At 38.1% G+C, this 20,947-nt stretch overlaps 3 protein-coding genes across 14 annotated transcripts in view; 1 reads left to right on the top strand and 2 right to left on the bottom strand.

Moving 5' to 3' along the window:
* Positions 1 to 20,947, top strand: part of LOC134210832 (protein alan shepard) — an 879,934-nt gene that overhangs the window by 260,844 nt on the left and 598,143 nt on the right. The window lies entirely within an intron of this gene.
* On the bottom strand, positions 7,212 to 12,995 carry LOC134215089 (uncharacterized). 2 transcript variants are annotated; one of them, XM_062694335.1, is made up of 4 exons: positions 12,856 to 12,995; positions 12,572 to 12,719; positions 11,023 to 11,182; positions 7,212 to 8,223 (listed from the first exon to the last, which is right to left on the bottom strand). In XM_062694335.1, exons 2-4 carry the CDS (start codon positions 12,590 to 12,592, stop codon positions 7,775 to 7,777), a joined length of 630 nt encoding a protein of 209 aa, XP_062550319.1. In that variant the 5' UTR covers positions 12,593 to 12,719; positions 12,856 to 12,995; the 3' UTR covers positions 7,212 to 7,774. The 2 variants fall into 2 exon arrangements, 1 of the variants encoding a protein (XP_062550319.1); XR_009980025.1 differs by lacking the exons at positions 11,023 to 11,182; positions 12,572 to 12,719; positions 12,856 to 12,995 and adding an exon at positions 9,029 to 9,181.
* On the bottom strand, positions 13,898 to 14,709 carry LOC134215230 (uncharacterized). Its single transcript, XM_062694452.1, has 2 exons — positions 14,299 to 14,709; positions 13,898 to 14,239 (listed from the first exon to the last, which is right to left on the bottom strand). Exons 1-2 carry the CDS (start codon positions 14,707 to 14,709, stop codon positions 13,898 to 13,900), a joined length of 753 nt encoding a protein of 250 aa, XP_062550436.1.

Genomic DNA, 20,947 nt, shown 5'->3' with positions numbered 1-20,947 from the left:
CAATTAATTTTTTTAATCACAACCAAGTTACCTGAAACATTATTGAAATTTGTGTTTTATTACTTAGAATTTACTCCACAGGGGTCTCCAGTTAGCCTTGTGAATAAAGGCGTAGGATTGCAAATCCGGAGATGGCTAGTTCGATTCTCGGTCCGGTCAGATCTAGGCAAGTCGATTGCTTAACCCTCATCCTCCATTGATACTTTTTAGGCACGAAAAATGTCTTTAAGAAATCACTCACTCCTTTGATTCTTAACCGATTTTGTCGATTCACTTACCAAAAGAACCTGAAGTTTTTAAAACTTGGAAGAGATTTGCCATTGGCTACCTGGCTCCGGAATAATTCCTGGGGTGAGTGGGGTATGTTTTACTTTTCAAATCGACTGACCTTTAAACTACTTTTCATGAGTGTCCTGCTTCATGAAATCACGAGACATGTTCGATAGAGCCTATTGCAAGGCTTCTTGGTGCGTTTGGACATGTTCCGCGGCATTCCGAGAACCCCGGGGAAGTGATCACTTTTTTGAAAATGCACTGATACCCATCTTGCGACGTCTTAAACTTTATGATTTCGTGAAATGTGCTCATAAGAGTCTATCTTGAAATACCTGGGTGGTGTTGGTCAAGTTTCGTGGCATTCCGGGAACCTAGTTTCCCAGCGGAAGTGACCATTTTTGATGTGATCCAAACCCCATCTTGCGTCATCTCAAACTTCATCATCCATGCAAATAACATTCATTAAATGTTTAGGTCATTGTAAGCTGAGAGACAAAATATGTATTAATCTAATCGCTAGGAATCAAGATTTTGATCCTCAAGCATGAACATTTTCTCGAACTCGAACATTGGCAATCCTACGCAGTGGCCATTTAAGAGATTGAAACTAATAAATCAGTGCCTGCGGCTAGCACCCTTTCTACGCTTTGCCTCACAGGTAATTAAACTCGATTCTGTTCTGTTCGCGCTGCGCACGAGCCGAAACAAGAAAGCTCATGAAAATTCCTACCGCAAGAAACTGTTCACCGATGAAGAAAAAAAAGTAAAAAATGTCGCGTACATTTGTTTGGCAAACTGTTTCGGTTTGTTCGGTGCATAAAATTTGACCTTATGAGGAGTAAATAGTCGCAAAATCCACCCCTGTACCCCGAATTCCATTACCCCGAAGGCCACTACCCCGAATGGGATAGTACCCCGAAAACCATTACGTAAAATGACAATCTTTGAAAATAATTTATTTAGAATAAAAGTATGTATACTACTTAGAGTTACTTAGAGAAACGCTTTAAAGTTTCTATTTAACCAACGTTTTTGATTTTCGGTCTTATTAGCTTACACAGTTAAAATTACACGCTATGTAGATATTTGAACCCGTATTTTTGTATTCAATAGCCTTTAATTTATAATCCAACTTTCTTTTTTGTACGCGATATTGAATATAAATAACGACGACCTGTTATTTCAAAAAAAGTGATGGAAAAATGAGTCAAATCGAACGGAACCTTTTTTATACATCATACATGCTGTAACATTTTTATACTGTGTGGGCTTTAGTCCGATTCGTGAATTAAAATCGAATTAAACTTAAAAGTGACAGTTCAAAAAATTTCAAATAACTCTGCTCGCAGAGCAAGATTACGTTTGACAAATATTGAATCATTTTTGATAGATGTTTTGTTGGTCTTGCTGGGTAGCACCAGCCATTATTATGACCGGGGGATTTCCTAATTTCCAAACTGTCACTTTTAAGTTTAATTTGATTTCAATTCGCGAATCGGACTTAAGCCTTAAACTATCATTCTACGCCATTATTACCTGGGAAAGTGCTATCCTACGAAATGGAGTAAGTGAGGAGATAACGCCTTCTTTCAATTAACATAAGGTGTACAGTGGAAATAATGCTTTCTTAAAATGAAAGCATTTGCCCGGTATAAGGCACAATGCCTTCATAGGAGATAATGCCTTCTTTAGATGAACGTGTTTGTCCGGTTTAAGGTGAACAGAGTAGGTGATGCCTTCTTTAAATGAATGCATTTTCCCGGCTTAAGGCGAACAGAGTTTATATTGCCTTCTTTAGATGAACGCATTTGCCTGGTTTAAGGCAACCATAGGAGATGGAGCATTCTTTAAATGAATGTGTTTGCTCGGTTTAAGGCGAACAGAGATGAAAATGCATTTTAGATTAATGCATTTTCCCGATATGAGGCGAACATATTTGAAATGTATTCTTTAAATTAATGCATTTGCCTGGTTTAAGGCAAACATAGGAGATGGAAGTATCATAAACGTATTTGCCCGGTTTAAAGCGAACAGAGTTGAAAATTCCTGCTTTTGATAAACTCGTTTGCCCGGTATAAGGCAAACAGAAGAGATAACACCTCCTTTAAATGATCGCGTTTCAAGGTATCCTTGCTACGGGAGAAACAAGCATATTTGACGAGCAGAAGAGATCCTCTTATTCTATGGTTTTGTCGCCATGCCCTTCTTGTCACAGTAAGGTTTATCGCCGGCAATCCGCAAACTTTAGAAACAACTTTTCCACGCCTTTATTTTGTTGAAATACAGTATCCCCCCGCTTATCCGGACCTCGCTAATCCGACGACTCGTTAGTCCGGATCTCGCTAATTCGGAATTTTCCAGATTAAAAAGTATCAACACCCACATAGATAGAGAAGTTGTTGAACTTTGAACGAAAAGTATTGCACATAAAGGGAACGCCAAAAAGATCGTAAATTAAAATGATATTATTGCCTTTTATATGATATATTTGTGATTTATGCTGTGAAAATTAACATAATGCTTAGTAATTGCATACATTTAGGGCGAACTTGTTGGAAAAGATCCATGTGACTCTACGACACTACCCATAATTCCATTACCCATAATGCCATTACCCCGAAGGCCACTACCCCGAACGCCACAACCCCGAATGAATCACTACCCCGAATGCCATTACCCCTAATGGGACACTACCCTGAATGAACCAGTACCCCGAATTAGTCATTATTTCAAGTTAATACTTCATTTCAATGAAAAAAATGTTACTCAATCATATGAATGAACAATAATTGGAACTGAAACTGTTTTAATGCAATATGGAACTAAGTATTCTTACTCCGTAAGATCCCGTTCCACTTCGTATAGCACTCTTGAAGATTCCTGAATGGCAGGGGGAGATTATGCAGCAAGTTTTCATGCACAACGCAGAGAGTTGGAGGCAATTGCGGTCCACGTCAGCATGGCTACTAGGGAAACAAGGTAGAAGTTGTTCCTTGGTCGCTGTAGTAAAAGCAACGGATTCTGGATGAAGCGTGGTCTAAATCTCAAAATCGACGAGGGGGTGAATGGTTGAGTAAGAGTGAGTGAGTGAGTAAGAGTGAATATATAAGTAAGCGAGTAAGAGTTAGTGAGTGAGCGAGTAATAGTAAACGAGTAAGAGTGAGTGAGTAAGAGTGAGCGAGAAAGAGAGAGCGAATGATTGAATGTAAATGAATGAGTAAAAGTGGATGAGTGAGTAAGAGTGGTTAAGTGAGTAAAAGTGGGTGAATGAATGAGAGTAGGTGAATGAGTAATAATTAGTGAGACAGAGGAAGTGAGTGAGTGAGAGTTTGTGTATGAGAGTGAGAGAGAGGGGGATATTGTTCGTCTTCGGGAAGTTGCGTTGACTTAAAGAAGGCATCATCTCGTTTCCCCTTCTATCGAGCAGACGTTCCTTTTAAAAAGGCAGTATTTCCTCTGTGTGCCTTATCAAGGTATAAGCACGTTCATCTAAAGGTGGTATCATCTCCTCTGTCTGCCTTATACCGGGCAAACCCGTCCATTTAAAGAAGGCATTATCTCCTCTGTCTGCCTTATACCGGGCAAACGCGTCTTTTTAAAGAAGGTATCATCTCTTCTGTCTGCCTTATACCGGGCAAACGCGTCCATTTAAAGAAGGTATCATCTCCTCTGTCTGCCTTATACCGGGCAAACGCGTCCATTTAAAGAAGGCATCATCTCCCCTGTCTGCCTTATACCGGGAAAACGCGTCCATTTAAAGAAGGCATCATCTCCTCTGTCTGCCGTTCCTTTAAACGAGGAATAATTTCCTCTGTATGCCTTATACCGGGCAAACCCGTCCATTTAGAGAAGGCGTCATCTCCTCTGTCTGTCTTATACCAGGCAAACGCGTTCATTTAAACAAGGCATTATTTCCTCGGCGTGCCTTATACCGGGCAAACCCGTCCATTTAAAGAAGGCATCATCTCCTCTATCTGCCTTATACCGGGCAAACACGTCCATTTAAAGAAGTCATCATCTCTCCTTTCTGCCTTATACCGGGGAAACGCGTTTATTAAAAAAAGATCATATTTACTCTGTATGCCTTATACCGGGCAAACTCGTTCATTAAAACAAGGCATCATCTCCTCTGTTCGCCTTATACCGGGAAAACGCATTCTGTTGGAAAAAAGGATCTCTTACTCCATTTCGCAGAACAGTACTTTTTCAGGTCATAATGATACACTGAGGAAAAAGTCCATATCATGTTTATGTGTGAGCGATATAGATTTTTGCAATTGCTTCATAACAATACATTTTATGTGTGGGTTTTATAAAAACTGTATTACTCATAACAAGACACTTTTATTAGTAGAGCACATATACTTTATGATTATCTTCTATGTACCATATAAAGTTGGTTGATAATCATTATTAAATATACTTATAAAACGAAAAATAAAACAAATAGATGTTATGAAACGTTTAAATGTAATTCAATATTCTCGATTAAGTTGAAAACCGAAATGGGCGACAAGCGAAGCTGGATTTTTCTCGGAATCTGTACGTTTAACCCATCTTCACTATATAGTGTTGCGTTATATAACGCTGTGACAAATTGGATTATCACACCACTAGTTAAGCTAGGTACGGATGTACGGATTCCGAGAAATATACAACTTCGCTAGTCGTCTCAATTGGTATTATAAAATGAATGTTATTTTTTTACTAAAAATGCGATTATAAATAATAGTCTTAACGGTTCTTAAAAGTTCGATAAAAATAAATTCAATCGTTCATAACATGAGTGGTTATGTGATGTAAATGCAAATTTTATCGAACTTCCAAGAAATACAAAAAAACTTCCTAATTATATTCCATCTTTATTGCACTATGCTATATTATCTGATCTAGGATTTTGCGAACATAAAATCATAAAACACAAGAGTTATAAAGGAACATATTAAAATTGTTTTGAATTCTTCAAGTCAAATTACAGTTTATTTCTCTTCATGAAATCCTTTTTGTTTTCAGGCAATATAAAAATCAGATTTTTTTTCGAAATAGTTGTCGATTGTTAACATTGTAAACCATAATTGGAGGCCCGTCGATTTCATCTATACCAAGAACATGGAATGCATCTGTTACATCCGATACAGAATAAGCCAAAAATGTTCATCAAATCCTCCTATTTCCCATAGCCGACCTATTATGAACAATTCGTTCTTTGTTGTTATTAGCAGATCAACTATTTCGTATAAATTAATGGTTTCTAGCTCCGTTCTAGTAACAAACGTCTCAATCTTGTATGCGCATCCTTTAATACTGATTTCCTGAGCAGTTCTAACTTGTTTAATTTCAAATGGCAAAGGTAGTGATAATTTTTTGAAATACATTTGTGATACAAGATCACAGACGGAGGTTTTCCGTCCAAAGTTGAATTGAAAAATGCCTTAGTATGCAAGTCATTCGTGAACTGCAGGGCAGCTTTCATACACAACGTGAAGCAAACATTCTTACGCGATGACATAATGTGTGCATACTCTTTGAATCCTTTATGTTTTGCTTCATTCCTAAAATTCATCATATGCACAACATTTCCGCTTGCTTTTATAACTGTGCCGTAATGACAAACAAAATGGTGCTTGGGTTTAAGGTGTTCATCAAATAATTCTTGATACAGAGTATGATGAGTTTTACTAAGTTCATTGAACTCATCAATATCCTTCGAAGAGAAGGTTCGCGATAACATTTTTTCAGTCAACTTTACGAGAATCTTACAGTACTGCCAAACAGGATCGTTTTGTGGTACAAATGGACCCATAATTAGCATAAAAAAGTGCGAGAATGCTTTCATCTCACTTGCTGTCGTTCTAAGTACTACTGTTCGTTCCTTTTTTCTTGCTATGTACATATCAGTAATGTCTGGCATACGTTTTAAAGAACTATCTAGTGCTGTTTTACTGAAAACATGTTTTGCTACATTGAACTCTCTTAAAGAAACATACCGTCTTTTGTATATACAGTGATTTAAAATAGCAGTAAATCCAAACGTGCATACACCACTACAGTAAAAATCATGCATTGGATCAACACACAAATTTTCAACAGCATGAAATGAGGGTAGTAGGTTAAAAACTGTTTCATCCTTCAAACCTGTTTCGGAGGTTTTGCAGACTAACATCTATGTTGTAGCCTTCAACAGTTCGCATATAATCTTGATGTCCTCTGTATCATGCTGACATTGTTCACGTGTTCTTTTACAAAAGCGACAATAGAAGTTTGCATTGAATGACGAAAATTGTAGTAATTGGTGTATGCCAAGGTTGTCGCCCTGTAGTAAAACTGTGACAAACCTCACATTCTTGTCGATACCATCGACATTAAGAATAGTACTTCGTTCTTCAATATCTTTGAATACTTCCACTACGTATTTAAAAAGCATATTAAATCCTTTTTCAGTTAAATCTACTTTCTTAATCATTGCTGCAACAAAATGTTGCACAATTTAGATTTAAATTCTTCGGGCAAAACTGGATTGAATAGTAGACACCACAAACAACGTGCCTTTTGTTATGTGAGCTGAGGTTATCATTAATTTCGAACTCATCTGCATACAGTGAAATAGGTATAAGAACCTCGTCTGGATACTTCTCCTGAATTTTCTTCCAATTGCTTCCATTTACTAAACTGGTTATGAATTCGGAATTTTGATATGCACTAATTCGTTTCATTGTAATGTCTAAAACACTCGGGCAACTGAAAACGGATTTGAGTTGAAATTCAATATCCATAACTACCAAATGACTTTTTTCTTGGACGTCCAAATCCGATTCATCATGTGTTACAACTGCATCATTCACAATTGTTATTATTTGTGGCATACGAAAATATTATTTTCTTCTAAATATTTCAAAATTTATATTCAGTATCAATCAATTGAAATGGATTTTTAATTTTGCCAGATAACTTTGAAATTCGAATTCTGTTTGAGGATCATTTGCATTCATGTAAGGAAGAAGTTTTTCAATTTCAGTTACTATGCCAGAATTAAGTTTAATTGCTTCTCTTTGTATCAGTTTTACGTCACTACGGGAGATATTTGTTTCACTGTGGAGCCTCAAAGTGAAATCAACAGCTGAATGTTCGAACTTAACCAAATTTTGATTGTGAATTAACTCGTGTGTTTCTAATCCATCAGTTTGTGTTGCATCGGCTAAATCGTCTTCAGTATTTTCGTGCCCTTTAATTTTAGGATCATGTTTTTTTCGTTCTTGAATATTGCTACTAGTTCCAGCTATCTCTTCCTTTTCAAGTGTTTTTGAAGAAGATTGAATGTGTCCCAGCACATGTCGTTTAAAAACATAAAAATTCGACAGCTTCTGATAACATTCTGGGTAGGTACATTTATAACTATACAGTCTTGGTATTCTATGACTACTATTCAAATGGTCGAAATAGATAAAAGGCGAAGAAAAAGTTTCTGAACATTCTGAAATCATACAAGCAAACATTATCACTACGAATCCAAATAGCGTTTGATCTTAATGATGGACTCGTATTGTTCAGGAATTTGTAGATCGTATACAAATGAACAGATGAAGTTCCACACCAACCCGGAAATCCGCGAAAAAGGCAGTCCGAGGACACTGTTCAACTTCACCAACACGTCGATCGCCTTCGCTGCAGAATCAAGCTTGTAAATCGTCTCGTTGTAATGAACTTCAAATATCCCAGCCAACAAAGTTAAGTCTTTGCCTCGTACTACGATACGTGCTATCGAAGGAATTCCGTAGCGTGAATTTATGGCATTTAGCGCTTTCACTTTTTCGTAGACTTGCTCATCCGTCTCTGCAAATGAAATGATCTCCTCTTGTGCAAATAAGACCGATGGTTTGAATGTTCGTGTTACTTTTGTTGGTCTTAGATGGTTGTTCAACAGAAGCAGTACACAACAGATTTGTTGACCTGCAAGCGAAAAAAAAATTAATTGACATTAAAATATACGCACAACAAACGTTGGTTAATTAAGAAAAACAGTTAGTGATTTTCAGTAGAAAGTAAAAGATTTTTAAATCTACCAACAAAAAAAATGTCACTTCGGTAATGGGTCTAGGGAACTATTCAATCGGAAACTATGGGATATAGTTTCCCCGTTTAATAAACCTGTTGCGAGCAACTCAGTTAAGGATGAGTGCCATCATCAGGGATTGAACTTATCATTTAGTATTTAGCAAATAACTCATTCCAGAAGTGGAATTCCGAAAAATGTTGTATGGCGGACTTTTAGCGCTATTTCCCCTCTACAATTTTGCCTAAGGGTTCATTGCTCTACGTCTGATATTTACAGCGTGAGACGCTAGTATCATTCAACATACTAAATGATAATAACACTTATTATCATTTAGTATATTAAGTGATACTAGCGTTTAACGATGTAAATATGAGACATAGAGCAATGTACCCTAAGACAAAGTTGTAGAGGGGAAATAGCGCTAGAAGTCCGCCATACAACACTATTCGGAATACTGCCTCTGGAATAAGTTATTGGTTGAATACTAAATTATAATGAAATAATAAGTTCAATCCCTGGCCATCATGAGCTAGACATTTGCATGCACAAACAAATCAAATTTCTCAGGTTCTAATATACAAAGTCTAATGCCCAAAATTATTGAATTGTCACTTATAAATTTAAAGAAGGGAAAATGAATAATATTATCTCTGATTCACGAACCGTTTGATTGTGAATAATAGTTTTGTTATAACTCACCAGAAAATGTTGAAAAATAAATTGTACAAGCGTCGAAATAAGCCAGCGTAGGACTAATTTGTTAATACAAATAAAAGAAATATACAACCTCGCACGAAATTTCCACTACACAATTTTCAAATGTAAACGAAAGACTGTTTTTCTGCAATCCAGTTTTTGAATGTGAACGGATTACTAAAAACTACGACTTATATGCATATATACCATATATTGTTTATACCTAAATAACGACAGCCTTTCTTCCGTACCTGTGGTTGACTACCTTTGGTTATGGATTTATATTTCCTTCGTTTATTGGCTTCGCATCCCACAACTGAGAATACCCACTACGCAGCTTGGGGCTTTCCACAAAGTACGTCACGCTCCTAGGGGGGAAGGGGGTTACGAGCAGCGTGACGACTCATACAAAACATTTAGAGGTTTAATACAAAAAGTGTGACGAAGCGGAGACCCCTTTGATAGTTGAAAATCGCCAATTTTTGCGTGACGTACTTTATGGATCTTCCCTACTAAAAGATTTCTAATGTGCCGTCTGAACAAGCTATATCACTTGATACACAGGAAGTTGATATCAATGTTCGTATATCTAGTTTTCACTATGGATAATGCAAATGATTTCTCATGTCATGTCAATGTCTCATGTTACGCAGTCTTGGGGCAATATAAAAAGTACGTCACGTAAAATGGTAATTTTCGACCCCCCCACGTCACGCTTTTTGTATTAATTCTCTAAAAAAAATTTAAGGATAGTCACGCTTCTCGAAACCACCCCTCCCCCTAAACGCGTTACGTACTTTGCGAATGGCCCCTTGGGGGAAATTTCGAAAACACCATTCAGTGCCAAAAGAGGTGTCTTGGAACCAAACATTGCCACATGGATGCTAAATGCACCGAGGACGTCTGTCATGAGAAAAAAGATTATATACTCAATCCAGTTGAAACCCGAAATTGGGTGCTAGCGAAGTTGGATTTTTCTCACAATCCGTACGATAAACCTAACTTCGGAAGTGGTGCGCTGAATAGCGCATCGCGATATAAAAACAGCGCACCACTTCCGAAGTTAGGTTTAACGTAAGGATTTTGAGAAAAATCCAACTTCGCTATCCCCTAATTCCGGTTTTCAACTGGATTGAGAATAAAAAATCATATCAATCAACGAACAAATGTTGTTTCTACTTCGCAACGGGTAACAAGCACTTCAATGAATTGAAATTTTTTAATATACCTACGTATGCAAACATTGCTGCCAGTAGAAAAAAAATCGTTTCCGTAAATTTACAATTGTGTACCTATTCAAAAGATATTTTAGTTACTAGATGAAGATTGCCGCTTCGGTTCCCTTTGTTCTGTTGCCCGGAACATGTTGGGTACCAAGCTGTCAAATCGTATGGATTTTCCTTCTTTGACATTTAGCTCCCCTATCCTCGCCAGCAAAAGATGTTCCGGTCATCGACAATCTTTATCTGGTAACTAAAACATCTTATACCTATTCCCAATAAGATATTACGCTGCTGGTACCATTTTCGTTTTTGACATCACATGATTGAATAATACTCAAGACAATTGAGGGGATTAGAAGCAGAGGGGTGTAAGGGAGAGTCCACAAATAACGTAACGCTTAGAGTGGGGAGGGGCGGTTGAGCGAAGCTTGACGATCCATACAAAGTTTTCAGATGTTTCATACTATAAGTGTGACATAGACGGAGGATGGGTCTAAAATACCTAATTTTTGCGTTACGTTACGTTGGATCTTCCCTAAGTGATATTTTGGTCAAATTTGGGTTGACTAAAGCGAAAAAAGCGTTGATCTTGCTTTGCGGAAATATTTTGATATAGAAACGCGAAAAATATTCAATTAAATATTCTAGAGCGGACCGAGAATCGAACTCGATATCTTTGGATTGGAAATCTTACGTCTTTGCTCGCAATGCTACTGGCCTGGCCTAGCTTTAAGACACATATTTTCATTCAATAAGAAATAAAATAATACGTACACTGACTCACGTTAGATGACTTCAGAAGTTTCAACGCAGATTTCGAGGGCTCTTCCTTGTATGGCCTATCAATATACTTGATAATTTTAGGAAGTAATAACTCCCACTTCTTCCAGCCTTCCCTGTTACCAATGCTTAACAAGTGAAAATCAATGTCGACCTGGAAAGAAAAAAAAACTGGTTACATCTAAGTATATAAGAAAGGGAAACATATCACTATTGGGAACAATGTTAAGTAGTAGACATCATTAATTACGTAACTTGTTATTAACTTGGAACCTTCCTTGGCAGTGCGATAAAGGCAATAAAGCAAGAACATGCTGCTGGTGGCTGGATTCGATCCCCGGTTTGGTCTAAGATTTTTTCTCAACTTCATTGGGCATGATAGTATCATCATGTTAGCCTCATGATATACGGATGCAAAAATGATAATTCAACTTGGTAAGCTGCTATTTAATAAATGTGGAAATAGTATGGTGTGAGGCGGGAAATGTCCTAATAGGGGATGTAATGCTAATAAAAAGATGTGATTCAGTTACGTAACTACTGATGTCCATGGAGTTTTTTTTACAACGTTTCTCATGCCCTCACCATACACACTTTTTGCAGTGCCCCAAAATATAGGGCTTACTCACGCTGAATTTGTTCCAATATTGATTTAAATATTCATTCCCAATAAAAAATACATACTAACTTTTTCACTCATACACCCACTGCCTTAAACATATATTTCAATAATTTCATAAATTCGATTTAGTAACATTACTGCATCAAACAAATGTTCTGTCAAATCATATTTCTGTTGTTGTTTCGCTATTTTTTTGTCAGCACCATTAGCACAAACTCACAGGCACAGACCAGTAGTGGACAACTTTTATAGATGCATTAAGTTCATTTGGACTGGACTGAAACGTTTACCATAGAACCCCACACAAAGGATACGTTTGCCAAGGGAAATATGTTAAATGCAACACAAACGCACATAGGGACATAGCCGCACATCTTCTTCTTCTTATTGGCATTACATCCCCACACTGGGACAGAGCCGCCTCGCAGCTTAGTGTTCATTAAGCACTTCCACAGTTATTAACTGCGAGGTTTCTAAGCCAGGTTACCATTTTTGCATTCGTATATCATGAGGCTAGCACGATGATACTTTTATGCCCAAGGAAATCGAGACAATTTCCAATCCGAAAATTGCCTAGACCGGCACCGGGAATCGAACCCAGCCACCCTCAGCATGGTCTTGCTTTGTAGCCGCGCGTCTTACCGCACGGCTAAGGAGGGCCCAATAGCCGCACATAGGACTTTTAACATAAATATTAAGTAGGATTCGTCGTCAATCGATGATCATTCGAAGACAGCGACAACCTGATAATATGTGTATGCTTCTTATAGATGTTATATAGCCTCAATTTCCTTGATGTTCCAAATTTAGATCTCTTTCTCAATACATCAATAACACAAGACCTGATTCCTTCCTTGCATTTCAAACTTTGAAAATGAATTGGAAATCAAGGGTAGCTTGTGCAACACTTTGTTTACGTACGTGTGTCTTTCTTGCAAACATTGCATGCTTTCGCAGGAGAATACATTTTTCACTGGATCGAATTCTGCAATCACGAGATATGCATCAGGGAAGTAAGATGTTTTCTTCCGTCACTTCCCAGCAGCGTACAGGGTGCTATCCGTTCAATCTGTGGGAATATTGATTCAGATTGAGCTACAATTTTTAATGAATATAGAATGAAGTGATGTCTTGAAGAAGACAGCCAAACTATTTATGTATCAGCAAAGGATACTAATCGAAACACAAAACATAGTTGAACTTACCTATCGTTCTACTGTTTATAACTTAGAACAGGAACAACAGCCTCCACCTGGATTTATGTTTAACAAGTAGGGATACTGGAATTTATAAACACTGAACTGCTCCAAAATTATTTAGAATAAAACTAACTCGTTGAATTTAATATTTTTCGTCTCAGAAGTTTTATTTTGTTAAATAGGTATATTTTGTTGTTTGACTGTCAAATTTAATGATGATGTCAAAACTTGAAACAATGTTTTATAGCATAGGTGCGAGGAAAAATGCACATATATGTGTGAACTGTTGAATGGAACCGGCATAAATAATTATTTAAACACTATTTATGTTCGTATCACGGGATTAACATATCATTTGGCTTTGAACGATAGCATTTCTTTTGTCGGTACATAGTTTTAATAAAATGCTGTGCGAACAGGTGCGAATATATATTGTCAGATTTTCTGGATATGATACACTGCGCGGCGTTTGTAATGTTCCCAAATGGGTACTTGCACAAAACTTCACGCGGCGAATGACTGTCGAAAGGTACGGCCGCGCCAAACGATACACCGCAATGCTATTCACCCATAAGAATCAAGTAAACGGGGTGCAGAAAGCGCGGCGGTACCTATCAAGAAGGGTTCGCCGCGTGCAATTTTGAGAAAATCAGGCAATAGTATCTAATAAGCAGAACATAGTAGTATTATTTCGTATATGGGTTACAGTTAGCCCCCAAATACGGACCGTTAACGAAAGCAGTATTTATACAATTTGACCGAGAATTTGGCAAAGGGGTCGTTCAACAATTATGTCACAGGTTTTAGGGGGAGGGGATCCAGGATCTAAGGTTTTGTGACACTACATATACTAGGTAATACTAAAAAGCGTGACAGAGGGGGGAGGTCTAAGGGGGGTCTAGATATCCCAAAAAATGCTGGACGTCATATTTGAATCACCCCAAAGTTCCGGTATCCGGCTTTGTATATGTAGGTAGGTTGAGAAGGACAAAACATTTTGTGAATATTTCCGTTATATTGTGATATTTATAGGAGCAAATTGTACTTACTAGTTGGTAGCCGAATTCGTCATTATAATGGTGGTATTCCTGAAAAGTGTTGTTTGCTGGTCGGACTTTCTTAGCATCGATTTTCGCAGCGGAAATGAATAGGTCCACTTATCAAGTGTGGCAGACCAAGGCTTTTCGTTTTGTTGGAGCCACACAGCTGCTTCCTTCGCCTCCTTGGTAATGACGTCAGTCGATGAAAGTGAATTACTCTGGCTCTCGTTTAAGTGTTCCTCTTCTTTCCACTTTCGTTTAGCCGTCTTTTGCTTCATATTGACAATCCGATTGTAAAGCTTCCCGCCTGGATTTTTTTTAGATCCTCCTCGCGCAATAAAGTACAATTCCTAACAAAACAAAAGACATTTTTTACATTAAACTTAATAAAATGTAGAAAGTTGCTTACTTTGGTTTCGCCTTTAAACAAGGCTGTGATGGAGTTGACGTATTCCTCGAGGACTCGCTCGTTCGTCTCAGCTCCTCGCTGACAATGATAGTCTGCCACAATCGCCACAAGTTCCTTTTGGCTGTCCTTCGACAATAGGCCCAACGATCCTCTTTGTAAAATTTGCTTCCCTGTGACGGTGGTGTCCAGCAGACGCGTAAGCGTAGCAGGAGAAAAATGGATCGAACATGAAGCACATCCGTCGTTCTTTTCAGCGCCTATTTCTGAATTGCTTGATTTTTCGTGAACTTCATTTGCAGCTGGATTGACGTTTTCAGAAGGTGTATCCGATGACGAATTGGTAGTTGCCGTGGGAATTTGAGTGGGAAGAGTTTCATTCGAAGTTGAGGGGTTGTTCAAGAAACGGGGCATAGCGACAATCACCGAGCTCTTGACTAGTCTTGACTAGTGACTTCGGGACACACAGAGCTTTGCGTGGGTGAATCCTTTTGACACACGACTTCATCTTGAGTTGCTTCCTTGTCTTGCGCGTCACTGACATTTTCATGGTTCGTGCTTGTTTCCACAACTACCACTTGTTCCTGAGAAAACTCTGCATCAGATGTGATTAATTCCTGTGACTCTAGCCAACATTCTTCAACCTCCACTTTTGAAAATCCGATGATATCGTGTCCCTGCAACATGTAAAACATATTTTATAAGCCGATATTTAAGCTGCATATATAAATAATGCCAGCATGGTCTTGCGGCTACAAAGCAAGACCATGCTGAGGGTGGCTGGGTTCGATTCCCGGTGCCGGTCTAGGCAATTATCGGATTGGAAATTGTCTCGACTTCCCTGGGCATAAACAGTATAATCGTTTGGCTACATGATATACCAATGCAAGAATGCTATCTTGGCTTAGAAACCTCGCAGTTAATAACTGTGGAAGTGCTGAATGAACACTAAGCTGCGAGGCGGCTCTATCCCAGTGTGAGGATGTAATGCCAATAAGAAGAAGTAGAAGAAGAATATAAATAATGTTTCTTACGTGTTCCTGCCTCCAGCTAACGATTCGTCGGAAAATTTCATCGATATTCCATGTCTGTCCCTCAGAGCTCCGAGTCTCGGCCAGCAACGCCACTAACTCGTCCTTCGATATATTAATCAAAGTGCTTGAATCAAAATTTTGACCTAAATTATATAAACAATACGATTGAAAGCAATGATAAAAATTGAAATGTTGAAAGATACCTTCAAAAATCCAGAATAAATCCTCTGGAAGATCCATTTCGTTGAGCACTATAGACGCAAGATCTGTCGTGGACGCCATTTTTTTCAAAACTGCACGCTTCTTGACACGATTGCTTGCTTCCTTGTCTTGCGCGTCAATGACATTTTCATGGTTCATCCATTTTATGTGTACCATGTTATCGATTTTTGCTATTGTACCTGACTTATACTTTTTATTTGTTTTGAAAGTAGCAGCTATAATTTATAAATATCGGATATATATTTTACATTTTCAAAAGTATTAATGTCATATAGAATCGATAGCTGATTCTTTCTGGTCATTTTATAAGTTTCTGCACATATAAAAAACTATTGTTTTTTTAATAGTGTAGGAATGACAGTTAAAGCTAATTAGAAGAAAAATCAAAACCGTTGGTTAATCTGGTTGGTTAAAAACTGTTGCGATTCATCGATATATGTTGGTGTTAAATATAATAATAGAATACTATAGATTCTAAATGTTTTCGGGGTAATTGCCTTTCGGGGTAATGGATTTCGGGGTAGTGTCCCATTCGGGGTAATGACTTTCGGGGTACTGGGTGGAGCCGATCCATGTACGTCTTTATTTGTTACTCGCTTATTAGTTTTCATTATTTTTTTTCTGTGCATTTAAGGTCACTCCTGGCGGAATCCAAGATTAAAAGTGCTCGCGTTTTCGGGGGCACACCACTCGATTCATAAGCGGCGCACAACTGTCATTTTTGTTGATTTAGCTTTGCTGCGTCGCAGCATGCGTGAAATAATAAAAATGACAGTTGTGCGTTGCTTGCGTACCGAGTGGTGTGCCCCCGAAAACGCGAGCACTTTTAAACTTGGATTCCGTCAGGAGTGACCTTAAACACATTATGCTGTCAGTTTTCAAATTTGCTGTAATTTTGTTTTGATTCATTTGTATGGATTTGACAGTCGGATTAACGAGAGAAACCTCGATAGTCCGGCCATACATTTGTCTGATCAGCGGAGGTATACTGTACATGCTCGCGAGCCGTCTCAGGCCCAGTCGACGTGGGCTGAAATTTCCTTCAGCTCCCTGTATTGAGCATGAGAACGTGCTGCGAAATTCTCTCGTCAGCTTTAACAGTCTACAAAGGTAGCACATGATGTTTTATGGAACGAGAACTATTCGTTCTATATTCTATTCCAACAGTTCTAGTTTAATGAAACAAATCGCGAGTCCAGCGGCTCCACCCCACTACCCCGAATGACAGCACCCCGAATACTATTACCCCGAAGGCCACTACCCCGAATGGGACAGTACCCCGAAAACCATCACCCCGAATGGGACACTACCCCGAAATCCATTACCCCGAAAGGCAATTACCCCGAAGACATTTAGAATCTGTAGTATTCTATTATGTTTAACACCAACAGATATCGATGAATCGCAACAGTTTTTTACCAACCAGTTTAACCAAAAATTTTGATTTTTCTTCTAATTAGCTTGAACTGCCATTCCTGTCATTATGACCTGCAAAAGTACTATTCTACGAAATGGAGTAAGAGATCCTTTATTTCCAACAGAACGTGTTTTCCCGGTATAAGGCGAACAGAGGAGATGATGCCTTCTTTAAATGGACGAGTTTGCCTGGTATAAGGCAGACAGAGGAGAGGATTATTATTATTATTTATTCAGACTAAGGCCGAAGTGACCTGTGCGGTATATAAGAGTCTTCTCCATTCAGCTCGGTCCAGTCTACGGAGGGTCCGCAAGTCATCTTCCACCTGATCGATCCACCTTGCCCGCCTTGCACCTCGCCGTCGTGTGCCCGTCAGATCGTTGTCGAGGACCATTTTAACCGGGTTACTGTCCTCACATAGGAGAGGATGCCTTCTTTAAATGGACGCGTTTGCTCGGTATAAGACACACAGAGGAAATAATGCCTTGTTTAAATGAACTCGTTTGCCCGGCATAAGGCAGACAGAGGAGATGATGCCTTCTTTAAATGGACGGGTTTGCCCGGTATAAGGCTGACAGAGGAGGTGATACCACTTTTAAATGAACGTGTTAATATAACGTGATAAGGCACACAGAGGAAATACTGCCTTTTTAAAAGTAACGCGTCTGATCGATAGAAGGCGAACCGAGATGATGCCTTCTTTAAGTAAACGCAACTTCCCGAAGACAAACACGATCACCCTTTCTCTCACTCTCATACACACACCCCCTTACTCACTCACTTCCTCTTTCTCACCAATTATTAATCTTTCACCCACTCTCATTCATTCACCCACTCTTACTCATTTAACCACTCTTACTCACTCATCCACTTTACTCACTCATTTACTCTCAATCATTCGTTCTCTCTTTCTCGCTCACTCTTACTCACTTTTACTCACTCACTCTTACTCATTTACTCTAACTTGCTCGCTCACTCACTCTTACTTGCTCACTCACACACTACTCTTACTCACTCACTTAATCACTCACTCTTACTCACCCATTCACCCACTCGTCGATTCTGAGATTTAGACCACGCTTCATCCAGAATCCGTTGCTTTTACTGCAGCGACCAAGGAACAACTTCTACCTTGTTGCCCTAGTAGCCATGCTGACGTGGACCGCAATTAGGGGAAAAGTGGGTAAAATCGACACCTTAAGCAACTTTACAGTTCCCCAATCTATGAAGCAATTTTCCGGTCTAGAAATTTCATAGAAACATACTTTGGCTCTTCATGCATCAGTCCATGAGGTCTCAGGACAATATTTCTTGATAGAATTTGATTTATGATGAAAACGCGAACAGTCCATCTTCCAGCCCAAACAGCTGGGGTGCGGGTAAGATCGACACCACATGAGGGTAAAACCTACACATCAAGTCTTTATGGAATTGAACATCATAACAATTCTAAATGATGTTACAACATAATAGAAAATGTTTAACAACATTCATTTTAATTAAAATTCATGTTTAGGGATCACTCATAAACGATGGTTGAACAAAATTTATATATTTAAAATAATCACCACATATCATATTTTATTTAGTTTCCTTAGTTGGTCGAGTGAAAAATATATAGAGTATAAGAATGTTAGTAACAAATTTACTAACTACTGTAAATATTGACCTACATTTAAATTTCACTTATTTTAAAAAGGTGTTTATAACGGCGATTTAAAATAAATGCGTATGGTGCAGTTATGACAAGAAATGAAAATGACCAGTTCCGTGACAAGCTACATGTTTACAGGGGTGAAAATGGATCATGCAAGAATAACACTAGAGAACGGGTTGAATATATCTAAGAGCAAAATAATCCTAAAAATACGGTTCTTCTTTGAGCGCTATTGTTATCCGACCTGCAGGCTTTCCTTGATGACCCAATATCACCCACTAGACCTATTGTCACGTCCAATGATGATATGGTATGTAATCAGTCTATGATTAAGTTATACTTCTCGGCGACTCGTATTCCAATACTTGAATGATATTATGCGAATGATAAGTCTAATAAAACAAAGGTATTTCGTGATTCGATGGCAGGTGTCGAATTTACCCCAACTGATAACATAATAATGATGAGATACATGTGGATGTTTATAATTAGAAAAGTTAACTATTTTTCCACAACATACACAAAATGATGTTCAATTATGAATCAGAGATGAATTAAATACTGAAAATCACCAAATTATTGTCGAAAAAGCTTATACACCGATGCCAAAATTTTACATAACATATCTCCTCAATGGTGATCAATGCTAATTGTCTGTTTATTATGACTTTTACACATTTCCGCCAGTTACAAAATGACTAGAAATGCAAGAAATCAAACGTTTATTCAAAGTGTGTTGAAATTCTGTCCGATAATCACTTGAAATCAGAGATTTGAAGTGGTGTCGGTTTTACCCGCAGTGTCGGTTTTACCCACAATTCCCTACTACTACTCTCTGCATTGTGCATGAACACGTGCTGCAGAATTTCCCCTTGCCCTTCAGGACTCTTGAAGAGTGTTATACGAAGTGAAACGGGATCTTACGGAGTAAGAATACTTAGTTCTATACTGCATTGAAACAGTTCCAATTATTGTTCATTCCTATGTATAACGTTTCTTGGCAGGTATCCAAGGTCACGGATATTTTGGATGAACTGAAATGTTCCGAAATTGTATCTTCAACACATAAAATTGATTAAAGCTCTTATTATTAAAGATTGAATAATGTCTTATTGTGTATAATTTTTTTCATTGAAATGAAGTATAAACTTGAAATAATGACTAATTCGGGGTACTGGCTCATTCGGGGTAGTGTCCCATTAGGGGTAATGGCATTCGGGGTAGTGACTCAGTCGAGTCCAGCACGGTGAAACTTGTAAAGAGCTATCGGCTTAAAAAATAAGTACGGATCTACAATACAAATCATCGTTAAATTGTGTAATTTACTCGACTGGAATCGCCTTTAGAGTGATTCAAATTTTGACGTTTTTGCTCCCCTATGCTTAAACGATGGCATTTGCCACTTTAATAAACGTCCTTAATTTTTAGCTAATTTGGATGTAATTTAACTGAGCACAAGCACAAGCTTGTATGAAAATTACTATGAAAACAGTAACTTTTGTGAAAAACGTTCCACATTATTGCCCATTAAGCTCTAAAAATGTATGAATACGTTAGCAACATAGAAAATTTAACGAGGGAAAATATCGTCGTTGTTGCTAAACGATTTGATGCTGGCAACAAAAGTTATTAGGGAAATACTGAATTGTGGGAAATTCAATTTAACACGTAAAAGAATAATATCAATATCAATAATGAGCATTTCTGTTTTCTTTATAATTCTGCTCACAAAAGTCAGATTGCTTCGTAACAACAACTGACTATCAGCTTAGGATCTATTCTATTATGGCGATGCGTTAAATACATTCAATTAGATTCTGAGCTGCTTCACGGAACGATCCTTTACGTTAGTGGCAATTCTCATAGTAATTTTCATATAACCTTTAAATGGCACGTGCACAATCAAATTACATCCAAATCAGCTAAAAATTTAGGAGGACTATTAAAATAGCAAAAACAATCGTTTAAGGACAGGGGAGCGAAAAAGTCAAAATTTGAATCACTCTAATCGCCTTGCTATTGCATAAGTCGTAGAACAAATATTAATTATTCACATGAATAATAAATAAACTTCTATTGATTAAATTTTTTTCAATGCAAAAAACTATAAACTTGAAATCAGGACTGATTCGGGATAGTGAGTCATTCGGGGTAGTGTCCCATTCGGGGTGATGGCATTCGGGGTAGTGACTCATTCCGAGTATTGGCGTTCGGGGTAGTGGCCTTCGGGGTACTGGCATTATAGGTAATGGAATTATGGGTAGTGTCGTAGAGTCCCCAAAATCACAGTGTCATTTACTGTACATTTCCCAACACTGATCC

Source organism: Armigeres subalbatus, chromosome 2, assembly GCF_024139115.2.
Source record: "Armigeres subalbatus isolate Guangzhou_Male chromosome 2, GZ_Asu_2, whole genome shotgun sequence".
NCBI lineage: Eukaryota > Metazoa > Arthropoda > Insecta > Diptera > Culicidae > Armigeres > Armigeres subalbatus.
Note: the sequence above shows the minus strand (reverse complement) of the source record. Positions and strands in the feature narration are given on the sequence as shown.

What these genes read in the sequence shown, in the direction of transcription:
- LOC134215230 (XM_062694452.1), bottom strand. Translation starts at nt 14,709, where the DNA reads ATGCCCCGTTTCTTGAACAACCCCTCAACTTCGAATGAAACTCTTCCC. An exon ending in TGTTTAAAGGCGAAACCAAA is followed by an intron (nt 14,240 to 14,298) that starts GTAAGCAACTTT and finishes TTGTTTTGTTAG; the next exon opens with GAATTGTACTTTATTGCGCG.
- LOC134215089 (XM_062694335.1), bottom strand. Translation starts at nt 12,592, where the DNA reads ATGTTTGCAAGAAAGACACAC. An exon ending in TGTTTGCAAGAAAGACACAC is followed by an intron (nt 11,183 to 12,571) that starts GTACGTAAACAA and finishes TTTTCTTTCCAG; the next exon opens with GTCGACATTGATTTTCACTT. An exon ending in GTCATCTAACGTGAGTCAGT is followed by an intron (nt 8,224 to 11,022) that starts GTACGTATTATT and finishes TTTCGCTTGCAG; the next exon opens with GTCAACAAATCTGTTGTGTA.